Consider the following 20404-nt stretch of genomic DNA (forward strand, 5'->3'; position numbering starts at 1 on the left):
GTTACCTGGATCTGGCTGTAGCAATCTAGAATTTTCAGAATCTGCTGCTCGTGTTTTCCTCTTCACGCCTTTGCCTCTGCCCGGCATGATTCTATATCAAGAAGGGTGGTATATAACGTAGATTTACTTAGATATTTTTATAACTTTGAAAAGCGATGTTGTCCGTTGGATAGCACGAGATTGAAAGAAATCGGAAACGGAAGTTTGCACTATCAGTATACGAATACATCCGAATGAATTACACCACCAGTAACCATGAGTACGCACGACGCTTCGTGCGCAAAAATAAAAACCATTATTTGCTAATCAGAAATAATGCGTCTTATTACACTAGTGTAATATCAAATTTATGTTATGGCTTTATTTCACTGTCACGTTGTCAAACATGTGATAATATACAATAAAACACTGATTGCTTGAAGTCGCACCTGGATGAACAAAATGCCTGAGTTACCCAGGATTACAAGCGGTCAAAACATAGAAAAGATAAGAACACATGCATTGTTCCAGTCAGACCCCATCAATGCTCCAACAGTCAGTACTTTACTATATACACTGGTTTATGTACAAGTCTGGACTTGCAAAACACATTATATATGCCACAGTCCTGATGTCAGACCTCTTACCTTTTACATTTTTCTTTCATACTTGTGGGTCTATGGATTTCTCTCAGCTCATTCATCAAAGCTTGCATCTAATATAAAATAGACAAATATTTTAGTAAAGAATCGCTTTATATAATATAAAGTAAAAGATATAGGATACTTTTTCATCTATCTGTTACTTATGGAAATATATATTTGTTTTTAAAGATTTAAAAAGTTTGAGATGTCATAAGTGTAAGAGTATGTCTTGGAATTTATATAATAGTATATACAAAAGCTTGTCAGTGTCAAACTTCAGAACATTGAAACTTTCACCTAATTTACACAAACACCGCCGTCAGATACCAGAGGGTACCTCAGTATGCTACTCTATGTTATCACAAATGTACAGAATCATAATGAGGCACCTGTGCAAATCCAATAATGTACTAACACCATTATAAAACACCTGTATTACATCCGACTGCACTGCAAGACCACAGGTGCCAGACAAATTCCATCCCAACCCCATATCATCCCCTATTTTTATTGATAAAAGGGATTATACAGTGGGTGGGGTGGAATTTGCCCACAACCAGTGTGTAAGACGACATACATTAAAGTCTACATTGAACTAGCAATTTTATTTAGATATAGGGCAACTTTTGAAAGATATTTATTACTGTGTATATGCACAGGAATTTCCTACAATATGCATTACTTAAGCTATATTATAGTTATATAGGAATGTAAACCTCTCTTAATATTTAGAAATGTAGCATTTACACCTATTTTTGATATATTCAAAATTCTATACATACTATAGCAAGTTCTATATCTGATAACTAAAATGAATAAATGAGCCATGCCATGAGAAAACCAACATAGTGGGTTTGCGACCAGCAAGGATCCAGACCAGCCTGCGCATCCGCGCAGTCTGGTCAGGATCCATGCTGTTCGCTAGCGGTTTCTCCAATCCCAATAGGCTTTAAAAGCGAACAGCATGGATCCTGACCAGACTGCGCGGATGCGCAGGCTGGTCTGGATCCATGCTGGTCGCAAAGCCACTATGTTGGTTTTCTCATGGCACGGCTCAAATGTGGAAGTTGGAAAATAACAGTGACTGCAAGTCTGCATGTTTTTGCTGGTTTTAAGTCACATTGACAAAACCAGATAGCACTCCTGACATTATTTTAAGCACCAAATATATCTGAGTCAACATATTATTAACTTCCTCATATGAAAGAATTCCACATCCTGAGTGGGGTTACGAACAAAAAGTTATGAGGGGTAAGTGATTGAATGGCAACAACCTTAACCACTCAGCCACACAGACCTCCAAACAAACAATAACTGAGAATAAGGAGAGAAAACTTGTAATCCTGAATATATGCATTATTTAATAGTCTTTTAAAGAAGATAGAGCTGTTTTTAAACACATTTAAGTAAACTGTCATCTTGATCTCTGATCTTCTGAGCACAGGCAACCAAACAATGAAGTTTGATGACAGTAGGCCGAAGAAGTTATTGCACAGAAACAGTTTTCAGTCCCTCGGTCATTTCCACCTTGACCTACTGACCCCTAAAACTGTAGTGATGATATACTGACCATAGGCAATCATTACATAAAGTTGAAGTTTGACAACTCCATGACAAAGCTTCTATTATTGATCAGAAACTATTTTCAGTATAAAGGTCACTATGACCTCGACCTTTGACCCAATGACCCCCAAAATGATAGGGATCACTTATTGACAACAGGCAATCATCCTGAATAAGGTTTGATGATTTTAAGCAAAGTGTTCTTTAGTTATTGAATGGAGACCTTTTTCAGTTTAAATGTCACTGTGACCTTGATTTTTGACCTACTGACCCCTAAAACAATAGTGAACATCTACTATCCTATGAAGTTTCACTTTTGTGAGAACACGCAATCAAAAACCAAATGATCTATTAACTCACAAACTGATATATACTGAGTAAAACAATATAGATTACCCACTCTTCTTAGAAAGTTGGCATTGAAATAAAGAAAACATTAAAATTCTAAGACAGACAATACACAAACAAAAGCGTAAATGTGTCAAGAAATGACTTAAATAAAATATCTTTAACCTTTAGCCTGCTAAATTTCTAAAATGGACTGGTCTGTCATTCAATTCGGGCAATACCATTTATTATTCGAAGGGGTGTTCACTGAAAATTTACTGACTGAACAGCGAACAGTGCAGACCATGATCAGACTGCACGAATGTGCAGACTGATCTTGGTCTGTACTGGTCGCAAAGGCAGAATCACTTGCTGCCAGCTGGCTAAAGGTTAACAACACATAATGTACCTTAGTACTTAGTGCTTCCTTTTCAAAGATGAGTGAAGACTTTTTAACAACAGGTTCTTCTTCCTTCTCATCATTAAGCATCAAGTCCATCATCTGTTCTTCTAATGTTAGCTCTAGCCCCTCATTACTTTGCGTCTCTTCATCTAATGCCTGAATGTATCATAGTTAATATAGCACGTTTTCTTAACACATGTATAAAACTGCTCGCTGGGTATACAAGATCAAAGAATAAAGTTCTAATTAACTAAAATATACCTTAAAGCACTATCAATATGTAAAATATATTTTCAGTCTCCTAAATACATAGAGGATATTTGATTGCATTCAGTCTAAGATAAAAAAAAAAATTTCATCATGTTTCACCAAGTAAACACCCATGAATTATTTTCTTGAGTGGCATATCCAAAAGTGAAAATGTAAGATCTGGTGTTCATGAGTGAAAGATATTTTGATCAAACACCTAAAACAACAAGAGGACCATGATGGTCCTGAATCGCTCACCTCTTCCCACATGACCCAGTTTTGAGTATGACGTCGTTTTTTCTATTATTTGACATAGTGACCTAGTTTTTCAGCTCATGTGACCCAGTTTTGAACTTGACCTAGATATTATCAAGATAAAAATTCTGACCAATTTTCATGAAGATCCATTGAAAAATATGGTCTCTAGAGAGGTCACAAGGTTTTTCTATTATTTGACCTATTGACCTAGTTTTCGAAGGTACGTGACCCTGTTTTGACCTTTACCTAGATATCATCAAGGTGAACATTCTCACTAATTTTCATGAAGATCTCATGAAAAATATGGCCTCTAGACAGGTCACAAGGTTTTTCTATATTTATACCTACTGGCCTAGTTTTTGACCGCATGTGACCCAGTTTCGAGACTGACCTAGATATCATCAAGGTGAACATTCAGATCAATTTTCATGAAGATCCATTGAAAAATATGGCCTCTAGAGAGGTCAAAAGATTTTAATAATTTTAGACCTACTGACCTAGTTTTTGACCGCACGTGACCCAGTTTCAAACCTGACCTAGATATCATCAAGATGAACGTTCAGACCAAATTTCATACACATCCCATTAAAAATATGGCCTCTAGAAAGGTCACACGGTTTTTTTATTATTTGACCTACTGACCTAGTTTTTTAAGGCACGTGACCCAGTTTCAAACCTGACCTAGATATCATCAAGGTGAACATTCTGACCAATTTTTATGGAGATCCATTCACAAGTATGGCCTCTAGAGAGGTCACAAGGTTTTTCTATTTTTAGATCTACTGACCTAGTTTTTGACCGCACATGACCCTGTTTCGAACTTGACCTAGATATCATCAAGATGAACATTCAGACCAATTTTCATAGAGATCCCATGAAAAATATGGTCTTTAGAGAGGTCACAAGGTTTTTCCATTATTTGACCTACTGACCTAGTTTTTGATGGCACCTGACCCAGTTTCGAACTTGACCTAGATATCATCAAGACGAACATTCAGACCACCTTTCATACAGATCCCATGAAAAATATGGCCTCTAGAGAGGTCACAAGGTTTTTCTATTATTTGACCTACTGACCTAGTTTTTGAAAACACGTGACCCACTTTCGAACTTGACCTAGATATCATCAAGGTGAACATTCTGACCAATTTTCATGAAGATCTCATGAAATATATGGCCTCTAGAGAGGTCACAAAGTCTTTCTATTTTTAGACCTACTGACCTAATTTTTGACCGCACGTGACCCAGTTTCGAACTTGGCCTAGATATCATCAAGATGAACATTCAGACCAACTTTCATACAGATCCCATGAAAAATATGGCCTTTAGAGAGGTCACAAGGTTTTTCTATTATTTGACCTACTGACCTAGTTTTTGATGGCACGTGATCCAGTTTCGAACCTGACTTAGATATCATCAAGGTGAATGTTCTGACCAATTCTCATGAAGATCTTGTGAAATATATGGCCTCTAGAGAGGTCACAAGGTTTTTCTATTTTTAGACCTACTGACCTAGTTTTTGATGGCACGTGACCCAGTTTCGAACTTGACCTAGATATCATCAAGGTGAATGTTCTGACCAATTTTCATGAAGATCTTGTGAAATATATGGCCTCTAGAGAGGTCACAAGGTTTTTCTATTTTTAGACCTACTGACCTAGTTTTTGATGGCACGTGACCCAGTTTCAAACCTGACCTAGATTTCATCATGGTGAACATTCTGACCAATTTTCATGAAGATCTTGTGAAATATATGGCCTCTAGAGAGGTCACAAGGTTTTTCTGTTTTTAGACCTACTGACCTAGTTTTTGATTGCACGTGACCCAATTTCGAAACTGACCTAGATATCATCAAGATGAACATTCTGACCAACTTTCATAAAGATCCCATGAAAAATGTGACCTCTAGAGTGGTCACAAGCAAAAGTTTATGGACGCACGCATGGACGGACGACGGACACCGTGCGATCACAAAAGCTCACCTTGTTACTTTGTGACAGGTGAGCTAAAAATATTTCTTTTTCATTCATGCTTTTTTTTTCTCAATGGAATCATTTTTTTTACCAATTTTGTACTCTTTAATGCTAACAAAAGAAATATCAAATTGATTTGTCACTGTGAAATTACTAAAGTGAAATATTTCGCTGTTATATTTCAATAGTTCACTGAAAAACATTTCTCTTCCTTGATGTTTAAATTAAAAGCCAACTAATACTATTCAGAGTAGCTTCATAGATATTTATATGTAAGAATAGAGATAGTCCCAAAAAGGAGAAACATACACAAGTTACACAGTCTAAAGCTAACTTACATCTTTCATTAGACTCAGATGGCAGCAGCACTGCCGTAACCGTAGCAACATGACCAAAATGTGCTGTCCAGTCGCCTGACTGGTACCTGCTCCTTCTGTTGTAGACTGTGTCCCCGACAGCCCTGAGCCAGACCTGGGTACCAGACTAGATGATGGTGACTTATCCATAAAGGGATTGGATGGTTTTGGTGGAACGTAGCCATCCTTTAACATTTCTTTTTCCTCATGTCTCTTCAAATATTCTTTTAGGACAGACCTAAAACATATTACTAAGTCAATCAACCTTACAACTAGCATTAAAACAATAAATTAACGACATATCAGTAATTCTTGAGTTAGGCTGTTTTTTAGATTTGGTAGATAAAACAGTAACTCAAAGGTCAAGTGATGAAGTCATTCAGCTGGCTTGCAGAGAGGTAGTGTTTCTATCTAAACTAATGCCTATAGAGGCACCTGGGCTCTTTCTCCACTATTAAATTTGTTTTTAAGTTTTTTTTTAACTTAACGGCAAGCAGTTAACCTTAACAGTGTTCCTGGATTATGTACCAGTATTAACCTGTTCTCCACAAGTTAACTGCCAACTTCTCCACTATTAAAAGATGGGACGTTGCCATATGACCTTACCCTGCTAAATTTCAATAATGAACTTGTCCATCTTTAAATTTGGACAGTAACATTAACTGTAAAAATGGGTGTTACAGAACATATATTGACTTTATGGCAAACAGTGCAGATCTTGATCAGACTGCACGGATGTGCAGGCTGATCATGATCTACATTGGTCGCAAAGGCAGACTTGTGTCCAGCATGATAATGGTTAAAACTCAACAAAATATATATAAAATACCTAGACTGTGCAAAGACCTTGTCATACACCTGTCTCTCCTGCTCTGACAACTGAAGTTCATGTGTTCTAGAGGACTTTTCTGGTAAAGGTACCTGCAAAATAACATACAGAAAATACATTTTGCATACATGTACTTCTGAAGATCAATTAACGGTGCTCTAGCATCAAACTAATTCAAATACACTCATACTGAGACTAACTTCTTTAAAATTCTTTTTTTTGAGAACTAATTTCTGTGGATTAAATGATTGTGTCAATCTGCATAAAGGAATAACAGCAAATAGATACTTAGAAATCAACTAATTTCTTGAGCATAAAACGTTTTGGTAATTTTGACCAAAAAGGCAAATTTATGTTAATATCAGTTTAAGGATTTTAAAATTTAAACACAAAATGAACTGACCTGTTTGTTGGGATATAATTTCAAAGACTGACTCAATCATGGAACCCACGAAAATTAGTCCACATGAAAATAAATGATTTCCCAGTAAAACTCTAAATAATTATCTTTCAAATTTAGAATCCAGAAATGCACGGTGAAGTCACAAAATATATTTAAACAAGTCAATAAAAGAAAGAATATCAACAGACCAGCGGTTTTCCTGTAGCTCCTGTCTGTGACTTGGTTCTCCTCAATAACAAAGTTTTCACCAGTACATTCAATCTGTTCTGCCCAGTTGCTGAAATTTGATGAGAGCATTCAATTATGTCTTACAATATTTTCTTCAAAACAAAACCAGTACTCACTAGTCAACTTGATCACTAATGAGCAGTTAATGTTTACATACAAAAGCCTAATTTGATAATTTTATTGTGCGTTTTATTCAACCTGGCGGGGCGGAGTTAATCTCTGACTTATGCAAATAATGGTAATCTCAAAAATCGAGCAAAATAGGTAGAGCAATATAATTGTTTAATTCCGTAATCTTCGGTAACCAACGACTAATATTCAACGCCTCAATGGCTTCATGTACTACATATCCTGCACAATAATGCAGTGGACTGTCGCGAAACCCCGCCCCGCCAGGTCGAATAAAACGAACAATACTACAACAAATGCTGTCCATAAGACAGCGCGATCAATTATTAATAATTTCTAAGTCAACATGGGCTATAGCTTGGCAAGACTTATGTCACTGAGTTACTTTATTACAATTTATTATAAATTACAATTTTATTACGGCAATGATAACAACTTGTGTGTAAAACTTCAGCAAAATTTTCTCTGTCAAATAAGGGACATAACTTGTATTAACTTCAACCAAGAGTTATCCAACATGTTGGCAGTAGGTCTGAGGATTGGGAAGTATTGAGTGAAGTTTCAATCCAATACATAGAGTTGTTTCTTAAATACAGCTTGGTGGTTACTTGCAAGCAAAACTTCAACTGAATTTTAATTAAGGTTGAAAACGGGCCATAATTTGAATAATATTCAACAAAGAGTTATCTCACTTGGTTATTTCAGTAGGTTTGATGACTGGGAAGCACTGTTTAAAGTTTCACTCTAATATATACTAAAATACAGCTTGAAAGTTAGTTGCACCAAATTTTCGAAGTTGAAAAAGGCCATAATTTGTGTGAAATACATAGTTATTTCAGTAGGTTTGATGACTAGGAAAAATTGTGTGAAGTTTCAATCCAATACAGGCAACTGCTACTGAATTATGGCCTTTCTTGCCACTCTTTCACCAAGGTGTAATGGTGACCCTGATGCACAGGTGAGTAGAACAGTTCACACTATTCTTTGAACAGTCAAGCTAAAAACACAACTTTCAAGAACTTTGAATGAAGCTACAGTTGCTTTCTGTATCAACTACACATAATATGCATTTAAAACTTACAACTTCCAGTGTCAACCTGTCGTTTCCAAACCTTGTATTCATCAAATGGAGTACATCTCAAAAACCTAGAAAGTACAAGAATAGCTGCTTAGTTTCAAACAGTTCAATAATCTGTATCAAACTTGTGCCCCTCTGGGCATTATTTTATCACTGGTGGGTACCTGGGTAGAACCACCAATCTTCCGTAAGTCAACTGGAAGGCTTCCTAACATGAAGAATTCAACACCTTGAGCAAGACTTAACCCACACATCAATGAGGGGCAAGTGGTTCAAAGCCAGCATCTTCAACCAATCAGCCACGGAGGCCCCTTAAACTTTATTGAAGACCTGAAGATACCTTTAAGAAATATCAGTTTCTAGTTGGCATCTGGGCTAAACAAACAGCCCTTCACATGCCAACTTGTCAGCTTCTTTATCAATATATCAAGATTTCTAAGGAACATATACTAAACCAATATAGCACTAGATAAACGGAATCAGCAATAAATGGCCAGTAAACTAGGACTTACAGCAGCATTGCAGGATTATTTCAGCTAGGTTGGTACCTTGAATGCATCGATTTTTTTTGGCAAAAATGCACAGATCCTGCTTGATGGCCTAATAATCAAACCTTTCCTAACGTGGTTTCTACCCATCAACGCCAGCAAAGGAAACAAATTTTTGTCCCTTAAATATTGTTACAGGAAAGGTATTGTCTTTCGAACTTTAACAGTTTCTTATTATACTAAAATATTCATGTCATTAAACTCCGTTACTCGGTATAAAAGAATTCAGTTTTCCCAGCACTGCTCTCCAGTGGTCACACTGTACAGAAATACAAAAAGTAGCAATAACCTACCTGAGTAACGAGTACATATCAAGGAGATCATTTTGTATGGGTGTGCCAGTGAGAGCCCATCTGAAGCCCGCTCTCAATCTACATACAGCCCGGGACTGCAAGCTCTTGTGGTTCTTGATGTTATGTCCTTCATCTAAGATAATTCTCTCCCAAGCAATTCTCATCACATTTGGCATATTCCTCCTAGGTTTGTCTTCAACCTTAAAGTCATGTACATTAAATTACACAAGAATAATAATTAAATCCTGAATGTTGACAAAGTTTCAGTTTATCAAGTATATCTATAGCATTTACTTTCTTTTCCATAGGGTTTCACATTACACTGTTGCATTACTAGGTAAAATGGTGACTTTCCAGCTTTTGATGGAGGAAGAAACCAGATGATCCTTCCAGTAAGATTTCATTGTAGATGGACTTCTGGGTAGAGCCCTAAAAACTTCTATAAGGTAGGTCAATGGCTTCCTCACATCAAAGAATTCAGAACCTCAAGCAAGGTTTCAAACCCACAGCTATGAGGGACAACTTTAACCACTCAGCCACGGAGGCCACATTTTTTACATTGAAGTTCCAGGTGGTAAGGGAAGATCTACTAGAAAGTACTCCTGCAAGAAATATGTCAGGCACTGTCAGGTAGAACCCACCAGTATACTGTTAACAAGATTGATGGCTTCATCATATAAACAATACAACCCTAGGTAATGCTCAAAATATAGAACAGTGATGGGCAAAATACAATATTCAGGCTTATTCACCTTAACCCTTAGCCTGCTAAATTTCTAAAATGGACTGTTCCATCATTCAGTTTGGGCAATACCATTTATTATTCGAAGGGGTGTTCACTGAAAATTTACTAACTGAATAGCGAACAGTGCAGACCATGATCAGCCTGCATGGATGTGCAGGCTGATCTTGGTCTGCACTTGTCGCAAAGGCAAAACCAATCGCCACCAGCAGGCTAAGGGTTAATCACAATGCCAAAGCGGTGCTGTGCCAACTCAAGAAAGCAAATTATCATAAACTCTGCTACCTATATCTTTACAACTAAAAATAATTCATTCTCTATGTTAAACACATTTTTTCGTTCTTAATTTAAGAATATTTTTATACAAATAAAGATGAAATAGACTTAATGGTAGCATGTGATTCTGCCTTTGCAACCAGTGCAGACCAAGATCAGCCTGCAGTCAGTGAACACCCTTTGAATAATAAGTGGTACTGCCTAAACTGAATGATGGACCAGTCCATTTAGCAGGGTAAAGGTTAATATAATATATTCAACCTTATTTTCCTCTCCCTCAGATTTGCCTTTATCCTCAACATCATTGTCATCTTTTACCGGCTGCTCTCCATTTTTGTCATTTTCATCAAGTTCTACTTCCTTGGCGATGATATTATACGTAGTAATCACGACATCATGACTTGCCAACCTGTACACAAAATTAATAACAGATTTTCCAGTACCTTATTTTGAGAATAAATTCCTTTGTTTAGAAAGAGATTAATTTTTTTGTTAAAACTTGATAGCCTGAATTCCATTCAGACCATGTGAAAAGGTTTACACTTTAAAGTTAAACATATTGAAAAATAATACAAATTAATTTAGAATTAAAATAATTTCATTTATTTTTTCTCAATATTGTCGTCTGCGTTTCAGTCGTCTGCTTTACCTATTTATTACTATTATACGGGTTTAGTTATACCTGAATGAGCACGGCTGGTTCCTACTGAACGTATTGGTACCACTTCCTACAGTGTATATAAAAACAGGAAAACTCGTGTTCTCCTTCACTTTTGCTAGCTACACACTAACTTTGACATACGAATTTTCCCACCCACCACACCCCATTGAATTGTTCAATGTTTAAGGATATTCTTTTCCTCTGTCTGATTAAGTGCATTTATAAATTGTATTGACAAAAAAAAAAAAATTAATAAATATGTATGTATGTATATATATATATATATAAATAAGTATACACGTATAAGGTGGAATATCTATTTTAAGTTTGAATCAAATCCATTTTGTAATAACTGAGATATAGTGAAAATACATCAAAATCAACCTTAAATTTAAAGTAAAAGGGGACATAATTCACAAAAAATTTATGTCAGAGTTAAGCACCTTATGTCACATGATGTAGGTGGTGAGGTGGAACAACTATTTTAAGTTTGAATCAAATCCATTTAGTAATAACTGAGATATAGTGAAAATACAACAAAATTAACCTTAAATTTTAAGTAAAAGGGGACATAATTCATGAAAACTTGGTGTCAGAGTTATGCACCTTGTGTCACATGATGTGGGCACATGATGTGGGTGATGAGGTGGAACATCTATTTTAAGTTTGAATCAAATCCATTCAGTAGTAACTGAGATATAGTGAAAATACATCAAAATCAACCTTAAATTTTAAGTAAAAAGGGGCATAATTCATAAAAAAATTGATGTCAGAGTTATGCACCTTGTGTCACATGATGTGGGTGATGAGGTGGAACATCTATTTTAAGTTTGAATCAAATCCATTTAGTAATAACTGAGATAGAGTGAAAATACAGCAAAATTAACCCTAAATTCTAAGTAAAAGGGGACATAATTCATGAAAACTTGGTGTCAAGAGTTATGCACCTTGTGTCACATGATGTGGGTGATAAGGTGGAACATGTATTTTAAGTTTGAATCAAATCCATTTGGTAATAACTGAGATAATAGATTTCGGGATGCGACGGGACGGGACGGGACGCGACAAAACTGACTCCTATATACCCCCCTCAAACATGTTTGGTGGGGGTATAATTAGTATATTTTGTTGGCAGTTTATTAACGTTTAATAAGGTATAATTCTGTATATTATACATAGTTCAATAGAAAATTGTCGCTCATATTACTGTAAGGGGCGGAAAATTCTGTCGACCGGGAGGTGAACGGACTCAAGTTTAAAATGTTGCCTATTTATTTGCTTCGAGAGATATGTTGCCACTTAGCACTCGCTCTATTGTGACCGTGTGTGGAAAGGTTTTTGCCCTAGTACTTGGCAATACCTACTTAGCTTTGCTTCCTTGCTTAGAAAGGTGTTGATCTGCGTTGCATAGCCATAGCGTTCCTTACATTCTGGATCGGGTTGCCGATACCACCTACTGCTTGGAGTCAACCAGAGTAGATGGGTCGGCGATTTGATGCTGGAATATTGACCGATATTTCGCAGTTACGTATGTATTTCAATTCTTAGCAAACAGTGGTCACTTTGCAAATCGATTTATATGTTGCTTGCCTTGCTGTAAGCTGTATGGTACTACCTTGCCTTGCCTTGCATTGCCTAGCCTTTTAATCGACGTGGGTTGTGGGTTCGACCCCTTAACGGAGTGACCCGTGGGGATCGGACTTATGACTTTTGCGTTGTCAGATTGGAATGATTGATGGCGGGGTTCGTTCTCCGTTCGGACGACCGGACTTTGTCCTTTTAAATGACTTAACACGGCGAAACCTGTTTAGTCATGAGTGGCCAGAAAACTCCACCAACACTTTATTGAATACGATAGGGTTCATGTCATATTTTCAACTATTTATACTATTGAGAACTTGTTTTTATACTCAAATAAAAAGAGTATACTGAATAACGATTGTTTAGTCTTTATTTTGAGTAATAAAATAATTGTATGGTAAAGTCAATTAACAGCAGTGCCAAATTCTGCGGAACTTAAGATTTTTGAATATGATATATATGCACATAATATATATATGTATGCTTTAATTAGAACAGAAGGTATCTTAATTGCTAATTAAATACAACCTCAGCACAGAAATCTAAAAACTTCAGCCTTTTATAGATCTTAGAAAATTTACGTAACTTACTTGAGAACATTTGCTTCCCTGTTGGGACCATGGTACATACAGACACGGAGTAGACCAGGTTTACATCGCCTTTCTATCTCTGTTTTCCACTGATGTATCAAAGAAGCTGGACATATTACTAATGTAGCATTTGATTTCACTACTGATTTACCCACTGAAATATATATTAAGTTAATATCAATTCATTTTAGCTGAAAGAAAGCTTCAAGATTAATTAAATCACTCTGAGTTTGCTTCCTGGAAAAAACTGGCTTTAAAATAGGTAAATGAATGTATGTAAGCAAGCATGTTCATGACATCAGTGTACAAATCTGAACCACTGAGATGACAATCATATGAGCCGCGCAATGAGAAAACCAACATAGTGGCTTTGCGACCAGCATGGATCCAGACCAGCCTGCGCATCCGCGCAGTCTGGTCAGGATCCATGCTGTTCGCTAACGGTTTCTCTAATTGCAGTAGGCTTTAAAAGCGAACAGCATGGATCCTGACCAGACTGCGCGGATGCGCAGGCTGGTCTGGATCCATGCTGGTTGCAAACCCACTATGTTGGTTTTCTCATGGCATGGCTCATATCATCTTTTGCTACTACCTTTGCCTGGCTTTTATAAGACTGAAACCGGTAGTTTAATTAAATAAATCATTCAAACTACCCAGTGTGTAACGTGTCGTCACCTCGTCTTTTATTGGATCTTTTGCTACTAGAGGACTCTTCACATTGGATACAAAATCTTTTTATTTAGAGACATGTTAAATATTGCAATTTTCATATTAGGCAGTGTTTTTTTATTTCATATTATAGTTATGGTAGCATATGACACATGTTCAGTCACAGACAGATGAAACTGCTAATATAATTAAAACCATCTTGTAAAGTCAGATAAAATGGAGTAAAGTAACAACCTATACTTATGTAATAACTTTTAAACCAAGAGGTGGAAAGTTAAAGTATTGTCTTGGTTAAAATTTTGGTAATTCTGTGAAAAAAATGGTATTATTGCTGAAAATTTTACGTTTCTCAAGGAAATTAATCGATTACATGACCTTGTGCTTCAGCTGTTGAAAGGAGACTCTACAAGAGTGTATGAAAAATACAAAATCGAAACTAACATGCCAATTTGGATATTGAAGTCAATGAATTTCAGTCCGAACTGTAGGAAGTTTTGTTTGTTTATTTGCTTTGGGGGTTTAGCACCATTTTTCTACTGTATTTCAGATATGTAACAGCAGGCAGTTATTAACCTAACCAGTTTTCCTTGACTCTGTACCAGTACTAACCTGTTTTCCGCAAGTAACTGCCAACTTTTCAACATGAGTCAGAGGTGGAGGACAAATGATTTCAGACATAATGCCTTCAGTCGAGTTGAGTGCTTCAGTCTCTGCCGTGTAATTGCTGCAGTGTTTTCCTGTGGCTGCATGTAGTGTTGCTCTCTTGCCAGATGGGTATTGAATGAAAACTCCTGCTCCTCCATCTCTGACGGCACATGTGTTTGATCCGTCTGTATAGACATGAGTCCATGATTCCGGAGGATAGTCTTCATTGATCATAACAAGTGTGAGGCTCTTCCGAATGCCTTCATCCTCTTGCTTCCTGCAGTCAAGACGAGGAACAGCAAGTCTCACAGTCACCGAGGACAGATCATTCGCTAGTGGGTTTATAATGTCTTCACCACCTAGGGGCGTCGTTGGTATGCTCAGCTCAGTTTTGAAATCTCAGTTGAGTTTCTTTGCCTCATGTACGAAGCTGCTACGTTTGAGCCAATTCTTTGTGTAACCATCTAGCTTGGCTTTCATGGGATGGTCTTGAAAAGACCTGAACTTCTCTGCTTGAAGCAGAACCTTTGCATGTCTTCTGTCTTGTAACGGCTGTGTGCCTGTTAGCTTCTCCATGAAGGAGATTGGTGTAGACTTTGTAGCACCTGTCATGATCCGCAATGCTTGGTTTTGAACCTTGTCTAAAGCCTGTTGGTTAGTTTTGGCAGTAGTGGACCAGGCAGTTGAGCTATACTCTAAATGGGTCTCAATGTTCCCTGAAATACTGTCTTGAGTATTTGCTCATTTGCTCCCCACGTTGTTCCAGCAAGTTTGCGCATCATGGCAAGCTTCCTATGCGCCTTCCCTTCTGCTTGACTAATGTGGGGCTTCCAGATTAGCCGTTTGTCAAAGGTCACTCCGAGGTATTTTGCCTTGTCTGCTTCAATCAGCGAAGTATTTCCCATCTTGATTTTACCCGCCCTCTGCTTTGACGACAGGGAGAATAGTGTGGTGGACGATTTCTCTGTATTGATCGATACACACCAATCCTCAGCCCAAGCTGAAAACTTGTTGATGGCTTCTTGCATCCTGTATGTGGCTGTAGTGGCATGTTCTTCCTTACACCATAACACCAGATTGTCAGTGTAGAGAGCAGCCTTAACTCCTTTTGGTAGTTCAGACACCAGATCACTGATGAAAAGCAAGAAGAGTGTTGGGGATAAGACTCCACCTTGTGGGACACCATGACGCAACAGGAACTTCCTACTGCTGGCATGTTCTAAACTGACTCTTGCTCTCCTGTTGTGGAGGTATGACTGAATCCACCTCAGCATGTGACCTCCTACTCCAGTCCTCATCAGCTTGACGAGGAGTCCATCAGTCCAGACTTTGTCAAACGCCCTCTGCAGATCAATCCATGCTGTAAGCACGACTTTCTGCTCTTGGAAGGCGTCCTCTATCTCTTGCGATAGATAGGTGGTCTGGTCCTCAGTGGAGCGGAATTGTCTGAAGCCACCTTTTTGCGTTGCGAATAGGTTGTTAGTCTCCATGTACCACTTCAGGCGTGCATTCACAATCCTCTCCATGGTCTTTCCAACACAGCTGGTTAGGCTGATTGGGTGATAGCTTGCAGCCTTCTTTGGATCCTTCCCTTTCTTGTGGATGGGGATCATGACTGCCTCTTTCCATATCTGTGGAAGCAGTCCTTGTGTCCAGCTGTAGTTGTAAATTTCCAGGAGTTTGCAAATTGCTGCAGTGCCTAGATGGGTAAGCATTTCATTTGTGACTCCGTCTGGTCCAGGAGACTTCTTTGTCTTCAACTGCCTAAGAGCTGTCTGTAGCTCATGCAGTTTAAGACTCTGCTTCATGCATTCTGGTGTCACTTGGCTTGTCTGCCTTTCCTTTTTTTCTCTTCGGGCTTCCCTTTGCCGTTCCCTGTTGATGGGGATGTTGGAAACATCTTAAGTTTGTAGTTAGAGGCAAAAGTGTTTGCCGCTTGTTTACCCGTCAACAGTTCACCATTCTCTTCCAAAGTTTCTGAGCCTTTTCCTGTTTTTTCATCTGATTTTCTAAGTCCAAAAGAGGCCATAATTCTTGCAAAAAGCAATGTAGAGTTATGATACTTGCTGTGCAGAGTCAGCTTTTAATGGCGAATAACTGCTCCAAGTTTTAAAGCAATAGCTTTGACTGTTAAGGAGAAAAGTTGACCTAAACGCAAAACTTAACCAAGAAATCTGATATTTTTTAAGTCCAAAAGGGGCCATATTTCTTGCAATAAGCAGGATGGAGGTATGTTTCTTGCTGCAAAGAGTCAGCTATTGACAGTGAACAAGAGTTGCAAGTTTTAAAGCAATAGCTTTGATAGTTTAGGAGAAAAGCTGACCTAAACACAAAAATTAACCAGGCAACACCGACACCGATCAAGTAATGACAATAACTCGTCATTTTTTTTTCAAAAATGACTTTCAACTACTACAAATGCAGTATCTTTGAAGACACGAAGCAGTTTACTTTGTGACAACATTTGCAACAAGAGCTGTCACAGGAGACGGCGCGCTCGACTATTTCGATGCTGGATAGTGAAACTGGGCACATCTGAGGAAACTAGAGCTGTCACTGGAGTGTTTAATGACTCCAATTGTGGATGAAGATATTGCACAATAGCCTGAGTCTATGTCAAAAATATCAACTTAAAGTAATAAGAGAGGTAAAGATAAAATGTATCAAAACACTTTATAAGTATATCCTAAGCAAAAAGGGGCATAATTCATTAAATATTGGTGCCACAGTTATGCACCTTGTGTCATATGGTGTTGGTGATGATGTTGAACAACTATTTTAAGTTTGAATCAAATCCATTCAGTAATAACAGAGACAGAGTGAAAGTGCATCAAAACTTTAACCTAAAATTCTAAGTAAAAAGGGGAAATAATTCATGAAAAATTGGTCCCAGATTTATGCACCTTGTGTCATATGATAAGGGTAATTATGTTGAACAATTGTTTAAGTTTGAATCAGATCCATTCAGTAATAACGGAGATAGAGTGAAAGTGCATAAAACTTTAACCTGAAATTCTAAGTAAAAAGGGGAATAATTCATGAAAAATTGTGCCAGAGTTATGCATCTTGTGTCATATGATGTGGGTGATGATGCTGAACAACTATTTTAAGTTTGAATCAAATCTATTCAGTTATAACAGAGGTAGAGTGAAAGTGCACCAAAACTTTAACCTGAAATTCTAAGTAAAAAGGGGGAATAATTCATGAAAAAATGGTGCCAGAGTTATGCACCATGTGTCATATGATGTGGGTTATGATGCTGAACAACCATTTTAAGTTTGAATCAAATCCATTCAGTAATAACAGAGATAGAGTGAAAGTGTATCAAAACTTTAACCTGAAAATCTAAGTGAAAAGGGGGGATAATTCATGAAATATTGGTGCCAGAGTTATGGCCCTTATGTCAGATGATGTGGATGATGATGAGGAATAAGTATTTCAAGTCTGAATCAAATCCATCAAGTAATTACAGAGATAAGTTGAAAAAAGAGAAAGTGTAAAAACACTTTAACCAAGGTGGGGACGCGGAAAGATGCCGACGCCGGGTCGAGTAGGATAGCTCTCCTTATACTTCGTATAGACGAGCTAAAAATCCTGCACTTACATTTTTCGAGTTGTTTATCTCTGTTTAGCCAGACTTGTTTATCTTCCTCAGATCCTCCTTTCCGAAGTTCCTTCTGTTTTATAATCAATGATATCATTGTCAGTGTTTTACCCAGACCCATGTCATCAGCTGAAATCAAGTAGCAGAAACTAATATATACAGTATCTTTCGCTAAGAATTTTTAAGATAAGAATATTGTATGGGCCAAAGCAGAGATAGGATCGTAATCACAGCAGTTTCTAAACAGCCTGGTTCACACATACTATATAGACCATAAGGCTTGTGTTATATATGTTACCAGTATACAAAATAAATATCGAGTTTCATCATACTACATATATTAGTCAGAAATCATAACATTGTGGAGAAAAACTTTCTTGAATAAATTATGCTACTAGCAATATATAGAACAATGTTGTCCATATATCGTCATACTGAATTAAAAGGGAAATTTGCAAAAATGAGGTATACGATATAATGATAGCCATGTGTATCCAAAATTCAGGAAACTGTTGCAAGTCATATGGATAGTTGGATAGGTCATATGGCAACTTCCCAGCTTTTGACAGTGAAGGAAAACCCAAGGTCTGTGCCTTATTTCTGGCATTAGCAGGACCTTTGTAATACCACCAACCTCCTGTAAGCCAGCTTTCAACACAACAGAAGTTAGAGACAACAACTAAGTCACAGACATCTACATTAAGACATATGCCATGTGAAAACAAGAGCACCGCCTTGCGGGTGCAGATGCTCATCTGATTTTTTTGTCTATGTATAATAGAAATATTGTCCTACCCATGATTTTCTAAGTCCAAAAAGGGCCATAATTCTTGCAAAAAGCAGGATGGAGTTATGTTTCTTGCTGTACAGAGTCAGCTTATGAAGGTTAACAACTGTTGCAAGTTTCAAAGCAATAGCTTTGATAGTTTAGGGGTAAGTTTACCTAAACATAAAACTTAACCAATAAATCTGATATTTTCTAAGTCCAAAAGGGGCCATAATTCTTGCAAAAAGCAAGACAAAGTTACGTTTCTTGCTGTACAGGGTCAGCTTATGATGGTGAACAAGTGTTGCAAGTTTTAAAGCAATAGCTTTGATAGTTTAGGAGAAAAGCTGACCTAAACACAAAACTTAACCAAGAAATCTGATTTTCTAAGTCCAAAAGGGGCCATAATTCTTGCAAAAAGCAGGATGTAGTTATGTTTCTTGCTGTACAGGGTAAGCTTATGATGGTGAACAAGTGCTGCAAGTTTCAAAGCAATAGCTTTGATAGTTTATGAGAAAAGTTGGCCTTAACATAAAACTTAACCAAGAAATCCTATATTTTCTAAGTCCAAAAGGGGCCATAATTCTTGCAAAAAGCAGGATGGAGTTATGTCTCTTGCTGTACAGGGTCAGCTATTGATGGTGAACAAGTGTTGCAAGTTTCAAAGCAATAACTTTGATAGTTTTGGAGAAAAGCTGACCTAAACATAAAACTTAACCAGGCAACGCCAACACCGATGCCGATCAAGTGATGACAATAACTCATCAGTTTTTTTCAAAAAATCAGATGAGTTAAAAAGAAACCTCATCAAAAGGCTATAGATATTTACCAAGAATGCCACCAGAGGGTGTCTGCCTTTCTCTCCACACTAGCCACATCAGTGCCTGTTTCTGGTGGGTCATCAGTGGTATCACTACCCCTTCAGGGTCCTCTAATTCTTCAGTTGACTTAGGACACGTCTCCAACTGTCTGTAACATTTTTAATTCTTTACTAATTTTGTTGAATATGGAATGACAATTTATATCTGTGAAATCATGTGTTAAGATCTTGCCTTGCACAGACAACTACATGATAACAAAAAGTTGTGTGAGAAATATAACTGAAATATCTACTTAAAAAAAACACAGGAATTTCTGAATGTTACATTTTGTCTGAAATATCTACTGAATTACCGGTCAAAAATTTTGAACACTAAATCTGAGTGAAATTTAAACCCAGTATGTACAAGATACCAACATTCAAATTGCCTACTAAATGCTTTGAATCATAATTTTGAGAAGCAAACAAAAGAAAGACGACTACATCAGTTTCATTGTTTCTTGAACATAATATAAATTTTAATGTCCAATACGTAATGTTGAATAAGCAGTGTAAACATCAGATCACATCCACATTATATGAACTGACTGTGGATTGTGGCCTTGCTTTATATCTGTAAGTTTTGTGATGCTAACGACTTTTGTCACTGTAGTTTAACCTTTAGCATGCTAGATAAACTGTCGTCTGCTGGGAATGTCGTCTGCTTAGATTGTAAAGTTCATTCAATTTGCTCCAAAATTGGAAGAAATATTGTCAGAGTAGCAAACAGCTTGGAACCTGATCAGACGCC

At 37.3% G+C, this 20404-nt stretch overlaps 1 protein-coding gene across 6 annotated transcripts in view; it reads right to left on the reverse strand.

Annotated features, from left to right (window-relative positions):
* Positions 1–20404, reverse strand: part of LOC123547197 (transcription termination factor 2-like) — a 48641-nt gene that overhangs the window by 16597 nt on the left and 11640 nt on the right. For all 6 annotated transcript variants that reach the window (XM_053551463.1, XM_053551465.1, XM_053551466.1 and 3 more), the window contains 11 exons: positions 19624–19763; positions 18029–18157; positions 13111–13264; positions 10540–10687; positions 9261–9460; positions 8423–8487; positions 7173–7261; positions 6582–6673; positions 5735–5990; positions 2923–3072; positions 627–694 (listed from right to left, as the gene is read on the reverse strand). In XM_053551463.1, coding sequence (XP_053407438.1) covers positions 627–694; positions 2923–3072; positions 5735–5990; positions 6582–6673; positions 7173–7261; positions 8423–8487; positions 9261–9460; positions 10540–10687; positions 13111–13264; positions 18029–18157; positions 19624–19763 — 1491 coding nt within the window. The remainder of the gene's footprint in view (positions 1–626; positions 695–2922; positions 3073–5734; positions 5991–6581; positions 6674–7172; positions 7262–8422; positions 8488–9260; positions 9461–10539; positions 10688–13110; positions 13265–18028; positions 18158–19623; positions 19764–20404) is intronic.

The sequence above is a fragment of the Mercenaria mercenaria genome, chromosome 9 (assembly GCF_021730395.1).
Source record: "Mercenaria mercenaria strain notata chromosome 9, MADL_Memer_1, whole genome shotgun sequence".
NCBI lineage: Eukaryota > Metazoa > Mollusca > Bivalvia > Venerida > Veneridae > Mercenaria > Mercenaria mercenaria.